Here is an 18,872-nt window from a genome sequence, read left to right as displayed (position 1 = left end):
GTGGTTCAAGTTCTGTAGTTTCTTCATCAGAGTGTTGCTCTTTTTAGACTTCTGAAAGCATGCGCCACACCTCAACCCTCTCAGATTTTGGAAGGCACTTCAGATTCTTAAATCTTGAGTCAAGTGCTGTAGCTATCTTTAGAAATCTCAAATTGGTACCTTCTTTGCGATTTGTCAAATCTGCAATGAAACTGTTCTTAAAACAAACATGCTGGGTCATCATCTACGATATACTATATATGGCATGCTATAACATGAAATATATGGCAAAATGTGGGTAAAAATGTAGGAGACATACAATTCTCCCCCAAGGAGTTCAGTCACAAATTTAATTAACACATTATTTTTTTAACGAGCATCATCAGCATGGAAGCATGTCCTCTGAAATGGTGGCTGAAGCATGAAGGGGCATATGAATGTTTAGCATATCTGGCATGTAAATACCTTGCAATGCTAGCTACAAAAGTGCCATGCAAATGCCTGTTCTCAGTTTCAGGTAACATTGTAAATAAGAAGCAAGCAGCATTATCTCTCGTAAACTTGTTTGTCTTAGCGATAGGCTGAACAAGAAGTAGGACTGAGTGGACTTGTAGGCTCTAAAGTTTTATAGTGTTTTGTTTTTGAGTGGAGTTTTGTAACCAAAAAAATCTATATTTGTAAATTGCACTTTCACGATAAAGAGATCGCACTACATTACTTGTATCAGGTGAATTGAAAAATACTATTTCTTTTGTTTATCATTTTTAGAGTGCAAATATTTGCAATAAAAATAATAAAATAAAGTGAGCACTGTACACTTTGTATTCTGTGTTGTAATTGAAATCAATATATTTGAAAATGTAGAAAAAAATATTTAATAAATTTCCATTTGATATTCTATTGTTTAACAGTGTGATTAATCACAATACATTTTTTTAATCACGATTCATTTTTTGAGTTAATTGCTTGAGTTAACTGCAATTAATCGACAGCCCTAATATTGACCAGTTTAAAGGGCCATCAACTTGAAAATCACATTTGTCTGAAAATTGTGTACTTTACTATAGTAACAAACTGCTAAGATTTGTTAAACCTGAAAGTTAGCATGAAAAACGTGTATATTTTCTAGTTTTATTTGCTCTGTGCATTTGACAGTAATTGGTGTATAATCAGTTTAGTTATTTCTCCTGTCAGTTAGCATCTTTCTTACTCAAAAGATCCTTATACACATTAACGAAGGAGCAGAAAATCATTTACTAAAAATTAAGGAATATAAAAATTAATCAGGATACACTATTTCAACAGTTCACTATCTGAATATGGAATTTTTTAAAAATAACCAATTTTTAAAAATCAAGTTGATAAGTGTCCTTTTAATTGGACACATCTACATAAACATAAGATTATCATCACTATGGAGGTAACCAGTTAAGCTGCATTGCACATTTTCAATTACCTGAGTACCAAACTTCATGCCAAAAGAACATTACTTACCTGTCAAAATTCTTCTGAGGATAATAGCCGTGATAGAGTCTTAGTTCCTGTGATTCCAACATGAAGTGAACTGGGAACTCCCAAAGCTAATACATTTTGGGGCCTGCTGGCTCCATTGGCCACCACAGTAGGGAAGCTCTGTTCAGTTGTCTTAGCAGACCTCCGATAGCCGGTTGCTTTGGCCTTTTGCTCAAAAAGGATTACTGTTTTCCTTTCTTTAGATTTGACATTTAAAATTGGGGGTGGGGGAGGACACTTGAGACCCCTTCCAATAATTAGATTTACAATAACCACCCTGTAGCATTATATATAAATAAATTAACTCCACTTGCCAACAGCTTTAAATAATTAAATGAAGATAACAATTTACCTCAGGCAGCAGACAAAAATAGAAACTTACCAGAAAAGCCACTCACCTTCAAATCATACCCAGGAACGTACTCTACCCCTTCCCTCAAAACCTTGTCAAACTTGTGGCTTTTGCAGCATGTTCAGGAGGTCACCAGATTTAGGAGGGGGAATCGGGTTCTGGAGTTGACACAGAGAATGACTTGCCAACAGCCCTCTCTTTTATAATCCAGCTTAAACGCCCCTGACTGCAGCGGTGACAGTACGGCACAGGGAGAGATAGGATAACCCTCAAGTTGGCTGGTCCTAGGGCTTTATAGATCATAACCTTCAGGGCCGGCTCTAGGCACCAGCAAAACAAGCTGGTGCTTGGGGCGGCACATTTTTAGGGGCGGCATGGCCGGCGCCAGAATGCCGCCCCTAAAAATGTGCCCCGGCCGCCCTAGCTCACCTCCGCTGCTGCTGCCGCTCGCGCACCGCTACTCGCCCTCCCTCCCAGGCTCTCAAACCTGGGAGGGAGGGGGAGCAGCGGCGCGCGAATCGGCTGTTTCGTGCTCCGCGGCCGCTCGGGGTCTCCCCCTCCCTCCCAGGCTCTCAAACATGGGAGGGAGGGGGAGACTCCGAGTGGCCGCGGCGCGGGCGCCGCTTCTCCCCCTCCCTCCTAGGCTTGAGAGCCTGGGGGGAGAAGGGGCGGAGTTGAGGCGGGGCCGGGGGTGGGGTAATTAAAAAACGGGGGGGGGCAGCAAAAATCCTAGAGCCGGCCCTGATAACCTTAAACTCCACTTGGAGACTAAAGGGGCAGCCAGTATAGAACTTGGAGCATGAGGATCATGTGCTCCTAAAGAGATGCCCTTGCTCAATAAATGAGCCACTGCATTCTGCTCCAGTTCCAGTGTAGCCCCATGGAGAGCGTGTTGTAATAGTGTAATCTTGAAGTGAAAAAGGCTTGGATAACAGGGGCATAATCCACATCTGAAAGGAAAGGGCACGGCCTCCTGGCCACAGTAAAAAGTTGACAGCGTTACTGCTGTAATACGCTAATACAACCGCAGCTAGGCATCTAGAATCATACCCAATCAGCAAACGCCAACAGCAGATGCACTCCCTCAGGCAGAGGAACTGACATCATCTCTGCCAGCTGGTTCTCCCAAACCGTCGTTACCTCTGTCTTGTCTGTGTTGAGCTTTAGCCAGCTCATGCTCATCCATGCCCCAAGCTGAATTAGACACTTCTTGAGGTTCTGACCCACAGCATTGTTAGAGTTGGATGAGATAGAGCCATACAGCTGGGTGTCATCAGCATATTGGAAACACTGCACCCCATGCTACCTTCCTAAGCCTTCCTAACTGGCCCAACTATGTACTGAAGAGGAAGGATGACAGGAGGGCACCCTGCAGCACCCCACACTTGGGGACTCTTTGGGAAGAGGAGCAATTGCACTCTAAGAGAAAATAGTGAAGCCATTGAATGGCAGCCCCAACCAGTACTATCAAGTGAGTCAACATCACCTCACGCTCTACCGCACTGACCACAGATGAAAGATCTACTCATCTTGGACAACTGGTGTCAGAGCTACACCTATTGCTCTGGCCCCTATAGGCCAGACAAAAGGGCAAAAGCAGCAGCAAAGGGTCCTAAAACCCTAAGTCCAGCTGGGGAAAGATTCCCGCAGTGCAGGCATCTATAAGACTGCCTTCGGAGGATCTCCCCTTGCAAGCCCTAGGGTCGATAGCATGTTGGGAGTGGGGCTAATGGCAGAAGGGGCTTCTCAGAGCTGGGGCCACAGCACTGTGGAGTTTCTGGGCAGCACTGCAGCCCCTAGAGCAGCCTGAGGTGGCTGACATAGCTTAGATAGACCCCCAATGCTGCCTACATAAGGGGGTGCTCCGGGGGCTGAATCAACCCAGCAGCGAGTGCAAAAGTAGCTTCAACCCACCTTAAACAGCCTAGGGGTCTGAGAGTTCTGTGTCGGTGCAGCACAAAATCCTGCCTCTGGTATTCATTCATCACCGGAAGGAAATCAATGCAGTTTCTGTGCAAAGGAAGGTCTATACCCAGATTGGCAGAAGTCAAGTAGATCAAAGGTATCTAAGTTCCTGTAAAAGTTGTCTTGCTGCAGCCTTTTCTACCATCTTGCTCACTTAGCAGGATGAAAGGTACGACGCACTAGCCTGTGGCGAGCCAACAGCCATCAAAACTCTTTAGAGTTGGAGTATCCTGCCCTGTCCTGCACTAGAACCACACTGCCTAGGAGTGGGATTATTACACTTGATGCCTTTGGAGAAACATTTTTCCTCTTAAGTTTTGATTGTGTGATACTAACTTCCTGTTAGATATACCCTAGCCTAGGGGAGAACCGGTGAAGTAAAACTGAACACAAGTGGTTTAATTATTCTCATCAACATTCATGTATCTTCACACAGTGAGATGGAGATCTATGTAGATAGGAGCAATGTGTGAATGAAGGTTCTCACAAGTTGTGGTAGGTGTCCTAGTCAATCACACTCCTACACCCAGATTTAGGCAACACTGCAGCATGTTGTTGGTTATGCCAGGATTTTTAACTCTATGGTTAAAGCATGAATGTGTGTGTGGGGAGAATGGACCCCCTAAAACACCACTTTAAGCAAGTGTTATTTTTTGTTTCCAAGCCACCTCCAAAAGGTTGAAAAGAGGAGAAGGGAGGAGGTGAAAGTAAATGAGAACTAAAATAGTATTTTTAAGTGCTTTGCGGGGGGGGGGGGGGGGGGGGGTTGTATCCAAACAACAGATAGCAGCTATTATGCACATTTCTCTAAAAGCCTTCCCAAGATTTTAGAGAGGAATTGATCACAAATGGATCATTTTTCAGTTATATTTTTATTTTCAAAAAAGCATTGGTGACGTTAGGAGACAGGAGTAAAAGGAAAACACAGTAGAGCAACTAAGTCAGTAGGCTTTTTGCTTTTGAATATGGGTTGTTTGTTAAGTATGCTAGAGAACTTTTCATTTTGTTTAGGAAAATTATTTAAAAATTGTTGGATAGTAAATGGAGCTTGGGATGTCACTGAAACATCAAAATTCCCACTGCCATATAATCAGGGCTAGATCCCCAGCACTGCCACCAGCTGTTTCATGCTGCTCAGGCAATACAAAGCACCCAGAAAGCTTCCCCAAAGGGGCAGCTGGGGGTTCTTGGTAGAGCTGGCTTTATACTAACACTCCTCTCAGCAGCATAGCTTGTGCATCACGGTGGGTGAGAGCACTGGGGAATGGGGCCACAGCATACTGCAATGAATCTGGTCTTCCCTGGGGTAATGGCCCATCAGGGATATTACAAACATGCATTGGCTAGAACAGTTAATTCATTCCCCAGCTGGCCCTGGGCTCACCCCACCTTCACCTCCTGCTCCACATGCACCCATGTCGTGGAGGGCACAGCTGAGGACTGAACCATAAACACTAGCTCCTTCATATTGCATAAAACCCACTGAAGCACTAATATACAGTTGTTTTTTAAATTGGCCAGGGGGCACATCCCCCCAACAATTCTATCATATCCAAACTTTTCCATCCTTTCCTCTATGGTTTCAAAGATTATTTGGCACAGCTCAAAGCAATGTTCATGGGGAAGGAAGTGTTAAAATAAGTAACTAGCCCACATCCATGCAGTCACTTATACATTCTTTGTAGTTTCATGATCTACTGGTTTGCACCTTTGCCATGGCCATTTATTGCAGGTCTGTGTTGTGTGTTGATGTAATTCTACCAAGATTTGAGATCTGCTCTGGCCTCCAGGTACACCTCTACCTTGATATAACACTGTCTTCGGGAGCCAAAAAAATCTTACCATGTTATAGGTGAAACCGCATTATATCAAACTTACTTTGATCTGCCGGAGTGCGCAGCCCCGCTCCCCCCGGAGCACTGCTTTACCGTGTTATATCAGAATTCGTGTTATATCGGGTCATGTTATATCGGGGTAGAGGTGTAGTTTCCTTGCTTGTAAAATAGTGTGAAATATCTGGGATATAATATCCTCTCTCTTTAGCAACAGCGGACCAGGTAATGAATGTAAGAAGCAACAAGAAATTCTTCTATCTTTTTTAGCACTACAAAGATTCCTTTGGTTTCTAGGGAATATAGTTGGGGCATACTGTGCAGCTGCAGGACTTTTCATTGTACTGGATCTATTGTCTGCTATCAATATAAAATTCTGCCTCAGCTGGGTGGGCAAGGCAACCAATTTCTTCTAATCTGCACTGTATTCTGGGCCAAGACACTGCTAAGTTACACAATAGCAGTGTGGCTGAATCCACTCTCATGGAATTAAGTGCTTAAACTTTCTAGAATGCTTTGTCCCCTTGAAATATGCCAGTGAGAAAAATCTCCATTCTGTCTCTGAATGTTGCTCCAGCTGGCCATTGTTATAAGATACTGTATGTTTTTATATTTCATATATATATTAATTTAAAAACTTAGTGATGGTACTAGTTTGTCTGCTTTAAAATTAATTAGCGTAAAATTTGAGATATAAAACATTTTCATCAAGACGAGAGACAATAGAAGTTAATACAGCACCTGTTATAGAAATCAACGTTATTTTTGTTCCAACTGCACAGAATTGAGAGAGGCATTAAAAGAATTTAATAATAGCTTTATTTAGCATGCCAAAAACATTAACAACAACAACAAAAAAAATCTATAAACATAAGCAAAATGTTTAAATACCATAATTTAATGTAAACCAGATCTTTAAAAAAGATTTAATACTGTAATCAAATAGGTTATTTACACGCAGTGAAGACGGAATTACCTCCCCACGGGTGTCCAAAATTAAACAATCTCTAAATCATCTGATTTCCATAATTTCTTAAACAAGTCACCCATCTCCATGTTGGTCATTAGTAAACAAATCATTTTAGTTCTGTACAAGATTCACCTCTCAGTGTTAGTCAAAGCAGGGAGTGCAATACCCTGAATTTTCTGGCAGTCAATCAAAAGAGCACTGCATGTTCTTACTTGTAAAACATTCAGAGAGAGGTAAGGCTGTAAATCTTACCATCACATTTATTGCAGGACAATGTAATTACAATTGAAGAAAAAGTAGAAGCTATATTTTGAAAAAATAAAAGCTTTATAAAAATCACTGCAAGACAAACTGTCATTTTAATCATATCAGAAAGGCCAAGCATAAAAGTTATAACTTGTTACATTTAATAGAACCCTTAACTTTTAAAGCTAAAAATTTTTTTTTGTAATTTGGAATCATTCCAGCATACGAGAAAAAGCACTTATGGTCTTAATAGAGGAAAAAACATTTTAAATGACTGCTTTATGCAGTTTTTTGTTTAGCCGTGTAAATTGCATTCACTGAGACTTTTGGCCAGTGAATTTAAAATTGTGCTTGTGTGGAGTCTTCGATCAACAGCATAGTTCTGAAAGTGGTCATCATGGATCACTGAACATTTGATCTCTTTATTTCAAAGGACCAGCATTATTTCTTTATTGCAAATAAATATCTGCACAATGTTGCAACACACTGTAGTTCAGGAACATTAGCCAGTTAAAACAGGGGTTTGGTTGGTTCAAGAGACTGGTAGTGGAATACTGAGCATTACAACTTTCAGTCATTGGCATAAATCCAGAGCAGACTGGAAATGACCAGAGGTTATCTGACAACTGCTTAATGGCCTATGTGAAATGAGTGATCACCATGCATTTCGTAGGGAAAGAAATCCACATAAATAAAAGACCATTGCAACTGGCAGCCTGTTGGCAGACTCAGAAGAGACCACTATTTGTGTTGGCATGAAGAGTAAACTATGATCATCCCCTTCTAGGCGGTTTCGGCATGTCAGTGATGAGGCACATTGGTTTGTTACTGTGTGCCCAGAGGCAGTGCATTAACTGGTCTGCAGTGCAGCTGGAACTTTAATTTCTAGAGCTGTCAATCTAGTACCTTTCACAAGAACTAAATTCACTTAAAATAAAAAATAAAAAAAAAAATAATCAGACATTCCGGAAACAAGACATCATCATAAACAGGACTAACTGGAGGGAAGGATGGAGAACAGAGGGGATAAGAACATTAGGCTATCGTTTTTTCCAATTGCAAAATTCACTTAATTACTGCCCTCTGTACAAGTACAGCTGATGTGTTCCAAAATTTCTTAGTCTCACTTACTGCAATCCCTGAAGTATCATATTTAAGCTGGGTGAATATGCTATGTTGATGTTTGTTCACACACAAATACTTTTCTCAGCCTTCCAAGGCCCAAGTGTAGGATACACTATGTGACAAAGACCCAAAATGAAAGACAAAATATTCATGCAAGAAACTTAAAATGTTGTAGGACATGGTCCTTTGGTTTAAATAACTTGCTGTTACCAGTGTTTGATTCTGATGTAAATAATTTTCAACACTAAAAGGGAGGGGACATCAAATTTGTGTGGAACGTAGGCAACATTTAGACTAAAATAAATGACAACCCTCAGAGGGACATTTGAGAGGTATGCACAGAAGACCACATTTGTACCTGCTTCATATTCTCAGTATGGATTCCCCCATCTTTAAAACTGGCATGGGAACACATGCAGATGGAACAAAACAGGGAAGAGGTACACAGTAGGAGTCCATTAAATTATATAAACAGTAGTAAGCTGCATTAAAGTGCCACAAAATTCTCTTAGTAATTTTTAAAAAAGTTGCTACTATTCTTCCTGCTTTACTTAATACTGGTGACAACAGGAGGTATTGCAATGGCACTAGCTGAGCTGGAGTTTACAATGTCTTCATACTGTGGGGGTGGATCTAAGTGATGCTCCATTTCATTTCTTATGCTGGTTTCGGCAGTGGCTTCCTCGTATGAAGGAGGAGGGTCACCATTTGACAGCCTTGTTGATATTGAGTCTGAACGTCCATCTGGAGAGCCCAAATATCCTGGAGACAGCCCACTGCCTTCATACATTTCTTCCTGTGGGGAATGAACAATGCTGAGTGGCGGGGGAAGAGGACTTCTACCATCAGCCACAGCACTATCACCAATGGCTTCGCGGGCTCCCCTATGCATGTATACAGACTGTCTACGGATTTTCTTTTTAAACAGGCATCTCCATGTGAGAAATATGATAAGGAGGATAACAAAAAGGCCAATGATTAATGGAAATGCGAGGTAAAATGTATACCAATGATGTCCTGTGTTACTTTCTCCCTGGAGTCCTCCATTTGTGTGGCCTTTCCAGAACTCTCTCTAAAAACAGCAAGACAGAATAAATCAGAAGCTATTAAAAATAAATTTTAACTGGTCTATTTTCAATAACAAAATTGAAGCCAAGTGTTTTGGCTTTCAATAAATGACCACCTAGATCTTGAATTGGTGCAGATATTGTATAAGAAGTTTCCTGACTTCTTTCTGAAGTCATCACTGAGTTTGAGTTTTTTTAAAGCCACCTAACTCCTCACTGCTCAGAACCTTTCTGTATCAGCACTCAATAGTCACAAACCTACATAGGAGATAGGAATGGATTAGAAAAATAATCTGAATTGATTTTAGATAATTTGTGAATGCAAAAATTCAAAGTCAGATCTATTTTTGGAATTAAAGATCATTATAAGGCGTTTTGACAGGGAAACATTGTTTCAGAATGATTGACTATTTTGACCCAGCATAATTATGCTGCACTGTCACCCTACAAGTCAAACTTCCCCACCCTCTGTCTTATAAAATAATAGCTGTCAGCTATTTATAGCCAACCACAGCTTTTGCAATATATGGATAACATACTTAAAATAGTCCAGAAAACTTGGTATCTCAGGTAAAGATAGATGAATCAACAGAGTAGTGGAAATATGAATGAGGGAGGGAAATTAAAAATGAAACAACATCAATACTTTAAGATAATTTCTGTTATGTTATTAATATTTTAAAATTACAATAGCTATTGCAAAAGCATTAAGAAGTTGGGATCAAAGTCCCATTGCTTTAGCTGCTAAACAAGGATAATATAGGCCTCCTGTCCTAGAGAGCTTTTCCACTGCCTGTATCTTGTGAAGTAGCACAGGTATTATGCATAGTTAATGTAGACCAAATGTAAAATACAGGTAAAGTTATATAAACCTCATCCCTTTGTTTCAGACAAATAAGGTTAGTAAACATCAATTATATTCTGTGCTTGGAGAAAACAAAATCCTCCAATAATAATAAAGGTATCTACATGTTACATAAAAAAGTCCTGGGCTCAATATAAAATATGAAGTGATTTTTTAATATACATAACACTTCACATAAATTACATCACTCTACACATTCTTAAACCTAGCACTAAACAAACAAACAAACACACACACACACACACAAGCAAGAGACTTAGGGTTTATTTAGGCAATGTATTAAAAGTGCAAAAAAAGCCATCTTAACTGATCTTTTCAAAGGTAAACGCTACACTTGGACACTTATCTTATTAGCACAATACAATTCCACCATTCTCACAAGGTAATAGTTTTATGACCACATGCATCAGTAACTAACAATGCAACAGTCATTTCTGTCCCCAGGAAAAAGTTTATCATTCAAAAGGACCGATCACATACATAAAGCAAGCTAGGGTTCCCTCTAGATATAATCTCTGAAAATCTAGTTAAGGCTAGATTACAAAATAAGAAGATTCTTGGAAAAGTTGGGGGGAGGGTGTTAAAAAAAACAACAACAACAACAACAACAAAAACCAGATGTATCAAAGTAGTAACTACTAGCTTAGTCCACATTTTTAGGCGACAGGGTTATACACACCCCTTCCTCCAATATTTAATATGATCTAGAACAGGGGTCGCAACCTTTCAGAAGTGGTGTGCCGAGTCTTCATTTATTCACTCTAATTTAAGGTTTTGTGTGCCAGTCATACATTTTAACATTTTTAGAAGGTCTCGTAGAATATATAACTAATCTACTGTTGTATGTAAAGTAAATAAGGTTTTTTAAATGTTTAAGGAGCTTCATTTAAAAATTAAATTAAAATGCAGAGCCCCCCCAGACCGTTGGCCAGGACCCAGGCAGTGTGAGTGCCACTGAAAATCAGCTTGTGTGCCGCCTTCGGCACGCGTGCCATAGGTTGCCTACCCCTGTTCTAGAAGTTTTTTTTTTTTTTTTTTTAAATCATGTTCATTCCTTTGCCTTTTCAACACTGCAGAATTTGACATGTTCCCACAATTCCAAGATTTCAAGATCTTAACTAGGTCTGCAAAGCATCTGTATTTTATAAGATGTGGTCCAAAATCATCTAAATAAAGCCATATAGCATGGATTTCAAATGAGGGAAATAAATCTTAACAAACCAAATGCATTTTTTAAAATTAAAGTTACTTGGGAAAAAAAAAAAAAATCACATCTATACCACAGTAAAATGCAGACCCCATACAAAACAACTCTGTTAAAATCTCTGGAGATTCTGGAAGGCACTGTCAGTGGGACACTTGGGAAAGCGGAAGAGCATTACTGTAGGAAAGGGATAGGTTAGCTGGGTGGGATCATATCTGGAACAAAGCTGATGACGAAGTAGACAGGGACTGCAAAGGGATAACTAATCAAAGAGCCTCATTCTTGGCAAACAATACCTTTTCGGTCAAAAGGTTCCCCCCCAACCCCTTCTCTTTGTTTTGTGTTCCTTAATCAGAAAGCTATTATCTTTAAAAAGCAAGTTAATAAGCATGAATACTTAAAGTACTATGCTGAAAGCAGATTATGAAAATGGCAAGGTAGGGCTCCATGTTTACTGCAATCCAGTGACTCCCACATCATGCATGCTCAATTTACAAGATCCTTCTTCCAAACTTCACTACAGAAATCAACCCGGGCTCTGAAAGTCAAGCTGGGTTCTTTCCTTTCTTACACAGCATCACTGGTAATAAAGTTTCTGCTGGCCAAATAATGCCTTTAGTGAAGACTTGCGTACTTCCCCCGTGCCCTCAACCTGTTTCAGAGGGGCATGGATCAGCGTTCACATCGCACTCCCAGTCAGTGCCCGGGCCGGGGAAGCTAATGATCCAACCAGTGGACCAATTCGGTGATGAAACCTAGACACATGCCACTTGAGGCATGTTGCGCATATGCTAGAAGAAGAATCTGGTTCAGGTACAACTGACTAGAACTTTAGCTGGAACTAAGTCAGTCATTCACTAGGAAGACCATCATTATTGTTTATTTGTATTAGAACCCAGCTTTGTCTCATCATTCTGCTGCCTAAGCTGTGCCAAAGCAGTAAAGTGGTAAAAGCTTATTTTGGCACTAGAGTCAGGAAGTCTGACTCTGAAACCACAGAGCAGATGTGTCGAGTAAGAAGCTGCCATTTTTAGGTAGCCACTTTGCAGAAACACAGCAGCACTTTAGGTGAATATAAGTTAGGTTTTTTGAGTTATTTATTTTAAGATGCTAGATGTTGTAGAAAAGGATTACAAGCTTATATATGCTTTCCAGTATAAGGATATAGAGATAACAGATTTTATTGCCACTTATAAGCATTTTAATAGTTTTCAAGTATTTTTTATCTCTAAGATGTGCCTGCTTCAGGAGCGGTTTTTGTGGCTCTCCAGACTGCTGGGAAGCCAGTATATCTCCTGTCCATTCCCTCAACTAGAGAAGCAGCAGCACAGCTAGCTCCTCTTCATCCTCCCCAGAGAGGCAGGCCGTTGGCCTGGGGTTCAGGAGGATGAGGCTATCTAGGGGGTTTCCGTGCTACTGGAGAGGTGTGTGGAGAGCTTCAGTAACTTAAGAGTTTAAGCTGCTTTAAGGACATATGGTGGTTTATCATCTGTTTTAGCTTATGGACATTCTTTTCAAGCTTTAAGATAATTTAGAGTCCCTCAAAGCTAAAGCACTTCAGCTCTGTGAAACCAAAATTCTGTGCATAAAATGAAATTTCAAAATTCAAGAATACTTAAATTTCCAATTTGTAAAAAAAATTCCTTATGTAAATTATTTCTACCTTTCTTCCCCGGTATCATCAAGTAAGTTGCTTGCCAGCAAAGTTTTTTTAGGTAGCCTATGTCTCAGAGGGAAACATCCATGTTTTTCCTTGGAGGTTTCCCTTCCAAAAACCATAGTGAGCAGGCTTGAACATCCTTAGTGCTAAGCTACAAGAAGATTTCAACAAGATACAAGTTTAAGATTATGGGCTTCACGCAGGGTGAAATTATTTGGGCCTGTTAGATAAGAGGTCTGTCTAGATTATCATAATGGTCCTTTCTGGCCTTAAATCTATTAATCGAGGTTTGTTATAGGGAGGGTTTTATCAAAGTTTAGAAACATCTGACCCCATTGCTGGTGAGTTTCTTGCTACCCACCTCTAGAATAGTGATACAGAAGGATTGTAGTTGCAGAAATTGAAAAGTCTTTAGTCTGCTTTTGTTTCACAAGACAGCTATGCTTTAATATCCAAGTGGAGACAAGGATCACTAATCAAGAAGAAAAAACTCAATTAAAAAATACCACAAACTAGTTCTCATGCAGCACTTTTCATCTCTAAATCTCAAAGCACAAAAAAAGGTAACATTGTCCCCATTTTACTGATAGGGAAATGGTGGCACATAGGGGTGGAATGACTTGCTCAAGTCAGAAGATCACTTCAATTGGAGGAGAATGCAAAAAGCCAAAAACAGGGAGCCATTTAAGTGATAATTTTAGAGCCCAAAGATTCTCGTGAATTGCTAGAAAAGCAGGAGAAATAAAAACAAAACATTTGTAGACTTCGTACAGCTAAGAAAAAAGTTAGAAGAATAGTTTAAAAGCTGGAAAACATTAGTAATCACTACTTGCAACACAAGCCCATCTTAAGAAATTTTCTTTTAATACATGAAATAATTTAATTGGTGTGATTTAGAAAGGATACATTCAGCAACCATTTGTTCTCAATCACTGCAGCATTCATAGCTCTGAAACAAACACTCCTAAAAGGATAGCAAATTTTATGCTAGGTAGGCCACAGAATCAGATCACTGTGATGGAAAAGACCAATTTAAGATACTTCTGCCAATGTAAGCTTGTTCTGTGCAATTCCTATTGCCTAGACAAGTCTAATTTTAAATGTCTCAAGGGATGGGAACTGCATCATTCATAGATAAAGTTGTGTCTAAGTTTGGACATTTGACTGGTCCAAAAATAGTTGGTCAATTCACCAGTCAAATATTGTCAAAGATAGTCAAATATTTTAAAGCACTAATTTATTAGCACAGTAACAATGGTAACAAAACAAAAAACAAAAACAAAAAAAAGTGTAAGACTTCATGGTCTCCAATAGACTTAGACAGACATTTATGCCTAATTACTAAAAAAAGGTAATTCTTTCATTTTTAGAGCTTCATTTCATTGGTGTTTGCATTTTTCTGAGTTAAAATAATTGCTAAGTAACTTGTTTTTTGTAATGTTAGGTTAGCATTGAAACGGGAATGTTAAAGTTACACAAGAAAAAAATAAAATTAAATTAAACAAACAAACCCATAGCAACTATAAAAGAAAAAAAAGTAATTTTTAAATGCACTTATGCTAGGCAGGCAGCAAGCCAACTCCTCAGGCAGCTTAATGGCTGTGCATCTTCTCTCTTTGTGTCGGGGGAGGAGGTTCAATGACTGAACCTTCCTCTCCCTCCCCCACTCCCTTCTGAGTTAATTTCTGAATGTTTGTCTAGTCAGTTTAGACTGTAAACTCTTTAGGGCAGGGACCATGTTTTAACTTGTTTAATGTGTTATGAAAACTGCCAAGTATATTGATGGCCTGGTATACAAAGACAGACAGTTTATTCTAGTCCAGGGGTAGGCAACGTATGGCACGTGTGACAAAGGCAGCACGCAAGCGGATTTTCAGTGGCACTCACACTGCCCAGGTCCTGGCCACTGGTCCGGGGGGCTCTGCATTTTAATTTAATTTTAAATGAAGCTTCTTAAACATTTTAAAAATGTTATTTACTTTACATACAACAGTTTAGTTATATATTATAGACTTATAGAAAGAGACCTTCTAAAAACGTTAAAATGTATGACTGGCACACAAAACCTTAAATTCGAGTGAATAAATGAAGACTCGGCACACCACTTCTGAAAGGTTGCCAACCCCTGTTCTAGAAGATTCCAGCCAACCAAGATGCTCAACTTTCAATTAGTTCAAATTTTTCCCAACAGGTCGCATTAGCATGCAGTAAAATGAATGATCAAGACATTTAAGTAGACTTGCTAACAGATGCATCAAAAAAAAAAAAAAAAAAAAAAAAAAAGTAGGCTGTGGTCAAATAGGCAATCAACTGACATTATTCGACTGATCAACAACTGGCTTGTCCAGCCTACTTGTGACCAATTGGTAGATTTAAATTAAAAGTATCTTAAAGAATGAGGTTCTAATACTTCACTATCAATATAACTGTCATTCACAGAGCAGGCCCCCTGTACATTAAATTGATACTGACACAATGAGCTGTTGACTCTCCATGTCAATGTTAAAAGCATTAATAAAGTAGTGCTGGTAACTTTCATTTTAAGGTGCTACTGTATTTTGGCAGCATACCAGCTACAAATCACTGCCAGTCAATGCTTTGACTTTTTATAAAGGCAAAAATCATAAGATCCCAATCAGAAAAGCATTCTGTATTCAATAGCTGGAGTACATGAACAAAATGATAGAGAGAGTAAGCACTTCAGACGTTTGGTTTTTTTTTAAATTTGCCTCAATCTCAGATTATAGTAGAACTACATATTGAAGTTCAACATACTGTAGTATATATAGCTCTCTCGTCGCTTAGATATTTACACAGAGTTAATGATTAGTCTGAAAGCTAATATGAAAGGCCACATTTGATACTCTGAAATACTATTTTGGGTAGATGCTTTCAATCACTGATTATATAGAACTCAGCCACGCAGTTGACGTTGCTTTCTGCAAAAAAAACTTAAAATAAGAAATTTAAACGTTCAAAGTTTTCCACAATTAAAGTCCCCCCCCCCCCCCCCAATCCCTAGGAACATAGCAATTCAGCGGCATGCATTTCAATAAAAATATTTGAAGTTAACAGAAATAAAATGAATTACAATACTGCAATCATGCCATTGTGCATTATTCTGTACTTATGTCTCAAAATGTCCTTGAACCTAAGAATTTTTTAAGCCACACAAAGCTTTGCTGTTTCTACAGGCCAGAGGTGTTGACAATCAATTATGTCTAAAATGGTCTGAGCAGTCATTCATAGATCAACTTTAAGTTTTGTCTGTACTTAATTTTTTTCTCCTATTTAGCAGAAAACACTTTCAGCATATCATAATGTAAACAGTCTCTTCTGTTCATTTATAACCCATTCAAAGACTGAGGTACATCAATGTTAAAACCCTCTCTGGCTATAAACAATAAAGCTGCTATCGTAAGGTAGAGCAGATCAGCCTTTTAAATGCACCAGAAGTAGATCAAGGCACCACAACACTTGCACTGTAGAACTCCACTGTGCACACAAGACCTCAGCAGAAGGAACTCCAACAAGCCTATGCTGCGACTACAGTAGCCAAGAGATCCTACTTCTTCCCATCAAAGTAGGGATTGTAAATTGCTTTATCCATATGGATCGCCACCATTCAACTCCAGGACAAAGTAACCATTCACTGCAAGGAACAGGCTTTCTACAGTTCAATAAGAGGCTCAAATCAGTTTATTATTCAAAAGGCAAGACAGAACAACACGAAAAGAAATCATACATTCCTCTCTCCAGGAAGCAGTCTCACAGCGTTACACATCGCACCGTAGGTCTGCTTCAAAATATGCTTTCAAGCCCACCTATATTTATACCAGCCTTGGTTATGATTGATAGAAAACTCCATAAATTCCACTTTATCATCACAGACCTTACATTTCTTCTCTTATCTAGCACCATGCATTTTATAAGACATAAAGGAGTCTGTACAAACCAGATCCAGCACAAATAATCCATACCTAGTAGACTGCAAATTTTGCAAGTCTCAGCAGAACATACACCTTGTTTTTCCTGACAGATTCTACAAATACAAAGAATAGGTATTGCAACAGTTTAACTACAAATGAATTTCCACAATAAAGCTTAGCACGAGTAGAAACCATTTTGGGGAATAGTTCATAGTTTCACAATTTATAAAGACAAAGCATTCTGAGAATATACGATATACCCTACTTGTTTACTACTAACTACTTTATCTTAGAGCTAGTCTACACCACTGCTTAAGTTAATGTAACTTACGTCACTCATGGGTAAGAAAAAGCCACCCCCCTGAGCAATGCAGGTTACATTGATCTAAGCGCTGGCCACATCAGCGCTAAGTAGACAGGAGATATTCTCCTGCTGACATAGCTTCTGCCTCTCGTTGAAGTGAAGTAGAGTAATTATGCTGAGGGAGAGCGCTCTCTAGTCGGCATAGCATGTCTTTATCAGATGCGCTACAGCGGCGCAACTGCAATGGTGCAGCTGGATCAATGAAGTAATAGTGTAGACTAGCCCTTAGTTGCACACCATACCTTATCCAGTCAAAAGTGTAGTTAGAGGAAAAAGTAATTAACATTTCTGGTTAATAAATCTGTTTGCAAGAGCCAATTTCACAGTCCTTATTGCAATTTCATTCCTTTTATGGAAAATCTGCAGCATCAGCATTATATAAATATAAAAATATAAACTATAGCTTCGCAAGCATTAGTTTTCCACTTCATCTTTGGTCTAGCCATAAAGCATTATGGGACTCTGGATCAGTTTGGTCAATACTGAGAAGATCACCTGACACTGCTCCCTCTCAAAATCTGGCCCAGACACAAGAGGTCCTAGAAGCACTGAAGGAAATTCAAGCCATCCTCTGACACTAAAACATCCTCTCACTGGATGAGAAGAGATAGTAGAGATGCGAGATGCTCTTGACTAAAAAGATTGTTAGCATCTCCTACCCTAAAACAAGTCTGGTTACTGTTATTTTTTTCTTTTTAAGTAAATATGTTTGACTCAACCAAACCACTGGCCACTATCTAGCCTCCTATTTGAAAAGTAAATTAATTGAGAAACTCTTTAAGAGTATCCTTCAACTTCAGTTGTCCATTACTTACATTCTGTATCTCTCTCGGTAATTTTTTTAAGTCAGACCATGGACTAGAAATTGTGTTGGTCATGTTGATGGCACTCAAGTACTACAATAGTGACTGTGGTATGACCACCACACACACACACACACACACAGAGTTTACTTCTGAGGAAAATTAGCATACCCCAAGATACACATGCTAAGAAAAATAATTCAGCTTGTGCGCAGTTTTGCTTCTTTGTTATGTATCAAACAGGCCTGAAAGTGTGTTTTTTTTTTTTTTTTTAAATACTAGAAACTCAGGTGCTGCCTACCTGTTTTGCCAAAAAGATTCTATGGGAGATCAAAAATACCAATGAAGTGAAACCAGAGCAACTAAGAGGTAAAGTACTTTTAATCAGACTGTATAATACTGAGTTATAAAGGAGTTTCACACACACACACTTAAAAAGAAAGAGTTAGAAGGAATGATCTTTGTTAAGGACGCAACCTCCTGCCCCTTCATTTAGTGGTTAAGAACATTCCCATTCCAGTCCTCCATTTTTCCAGGGACACCACCAGGAACAGTATGTTTAAGATCAAATAAGTAGCTAGAAAAATGTGCAGAAAAAGCTAAAACATAGGTGGATGTCAGTATGCCCTGAACAGTAACAGTCATTCTGGCATATACCAGATCTCTATTCAGTGATGAGCTCCCAAAATCCTAATAACGGGTTCCCTGGTGGCACTTCGGCAGCGGGGAGGGGGCCTTCACTCGCTCTGGGTTTTCGGCGGCGGGTCCTTCACCCAGAGCGAGTAGAGAGAGAGAGAGAGAGAGAGACACACACACGCCGCTGAAGTGCCGCCAAAGACCCGGTAGGGAACCGCGTGGTGAGTACAAGCCCCATGTGCCCGTCTCCCACCCCCATCCGACCCCAACCCACGTCCTGCCCCCAACTGCCCCCCTCAGAACCCGCAACCCATCAACCCCCCCGCTCCTTGTCCCCGACCACTCCCTCCCGAGACCCCCCCC

The 18,872-nt window shown here is 39.7% G+C and overlaps 1 protein-coding gene across 1 annotated transcript in view; it reads right to left on the bottom strand.

The window, feature by feature from the left end:
• Positions 1–7,330: 7,330 nt before the first annotated feature.
• LOC112104195 (transmembrane gamma-carboxyglutamic acid protein 1-like) overlaps positions 7,331–18,872 on the bottom strand; it is a 42,688-nt gene continuing 31,146 nt past the window's right edge. Inside the window, exon 4 of the mRNA XM_026648226.1 lies at positions 7,331–9,053. Coding sequence (XP_026504011.1) covers positions 8,529–9,053 — 525 coding nt within the window. The 3' untranslated portion in view covers positions 7,331–8,528. The remainder of the gene's footprint in view (positions 9,054–18,872) is intronic.

The sequence above is a fragment of the Terrapene carolina genome, unplaced genomic scaffold (genome assembly GCF_002925995.2).
Source record: "Terrapene carolina triunguis isolate 2854851 unplaced genomic scaffold, T_m_triunguis-2.0 Scaffold22, whole genome shotgun sequence".
NCBI lineage: Eukaryota > Metazoa > Chordata > Testudines > Emydidae > Terrapene > Terrapene triunguis.
This window is presented reverse-complemented; position numbering and strand designations above follow the sequence as displayed.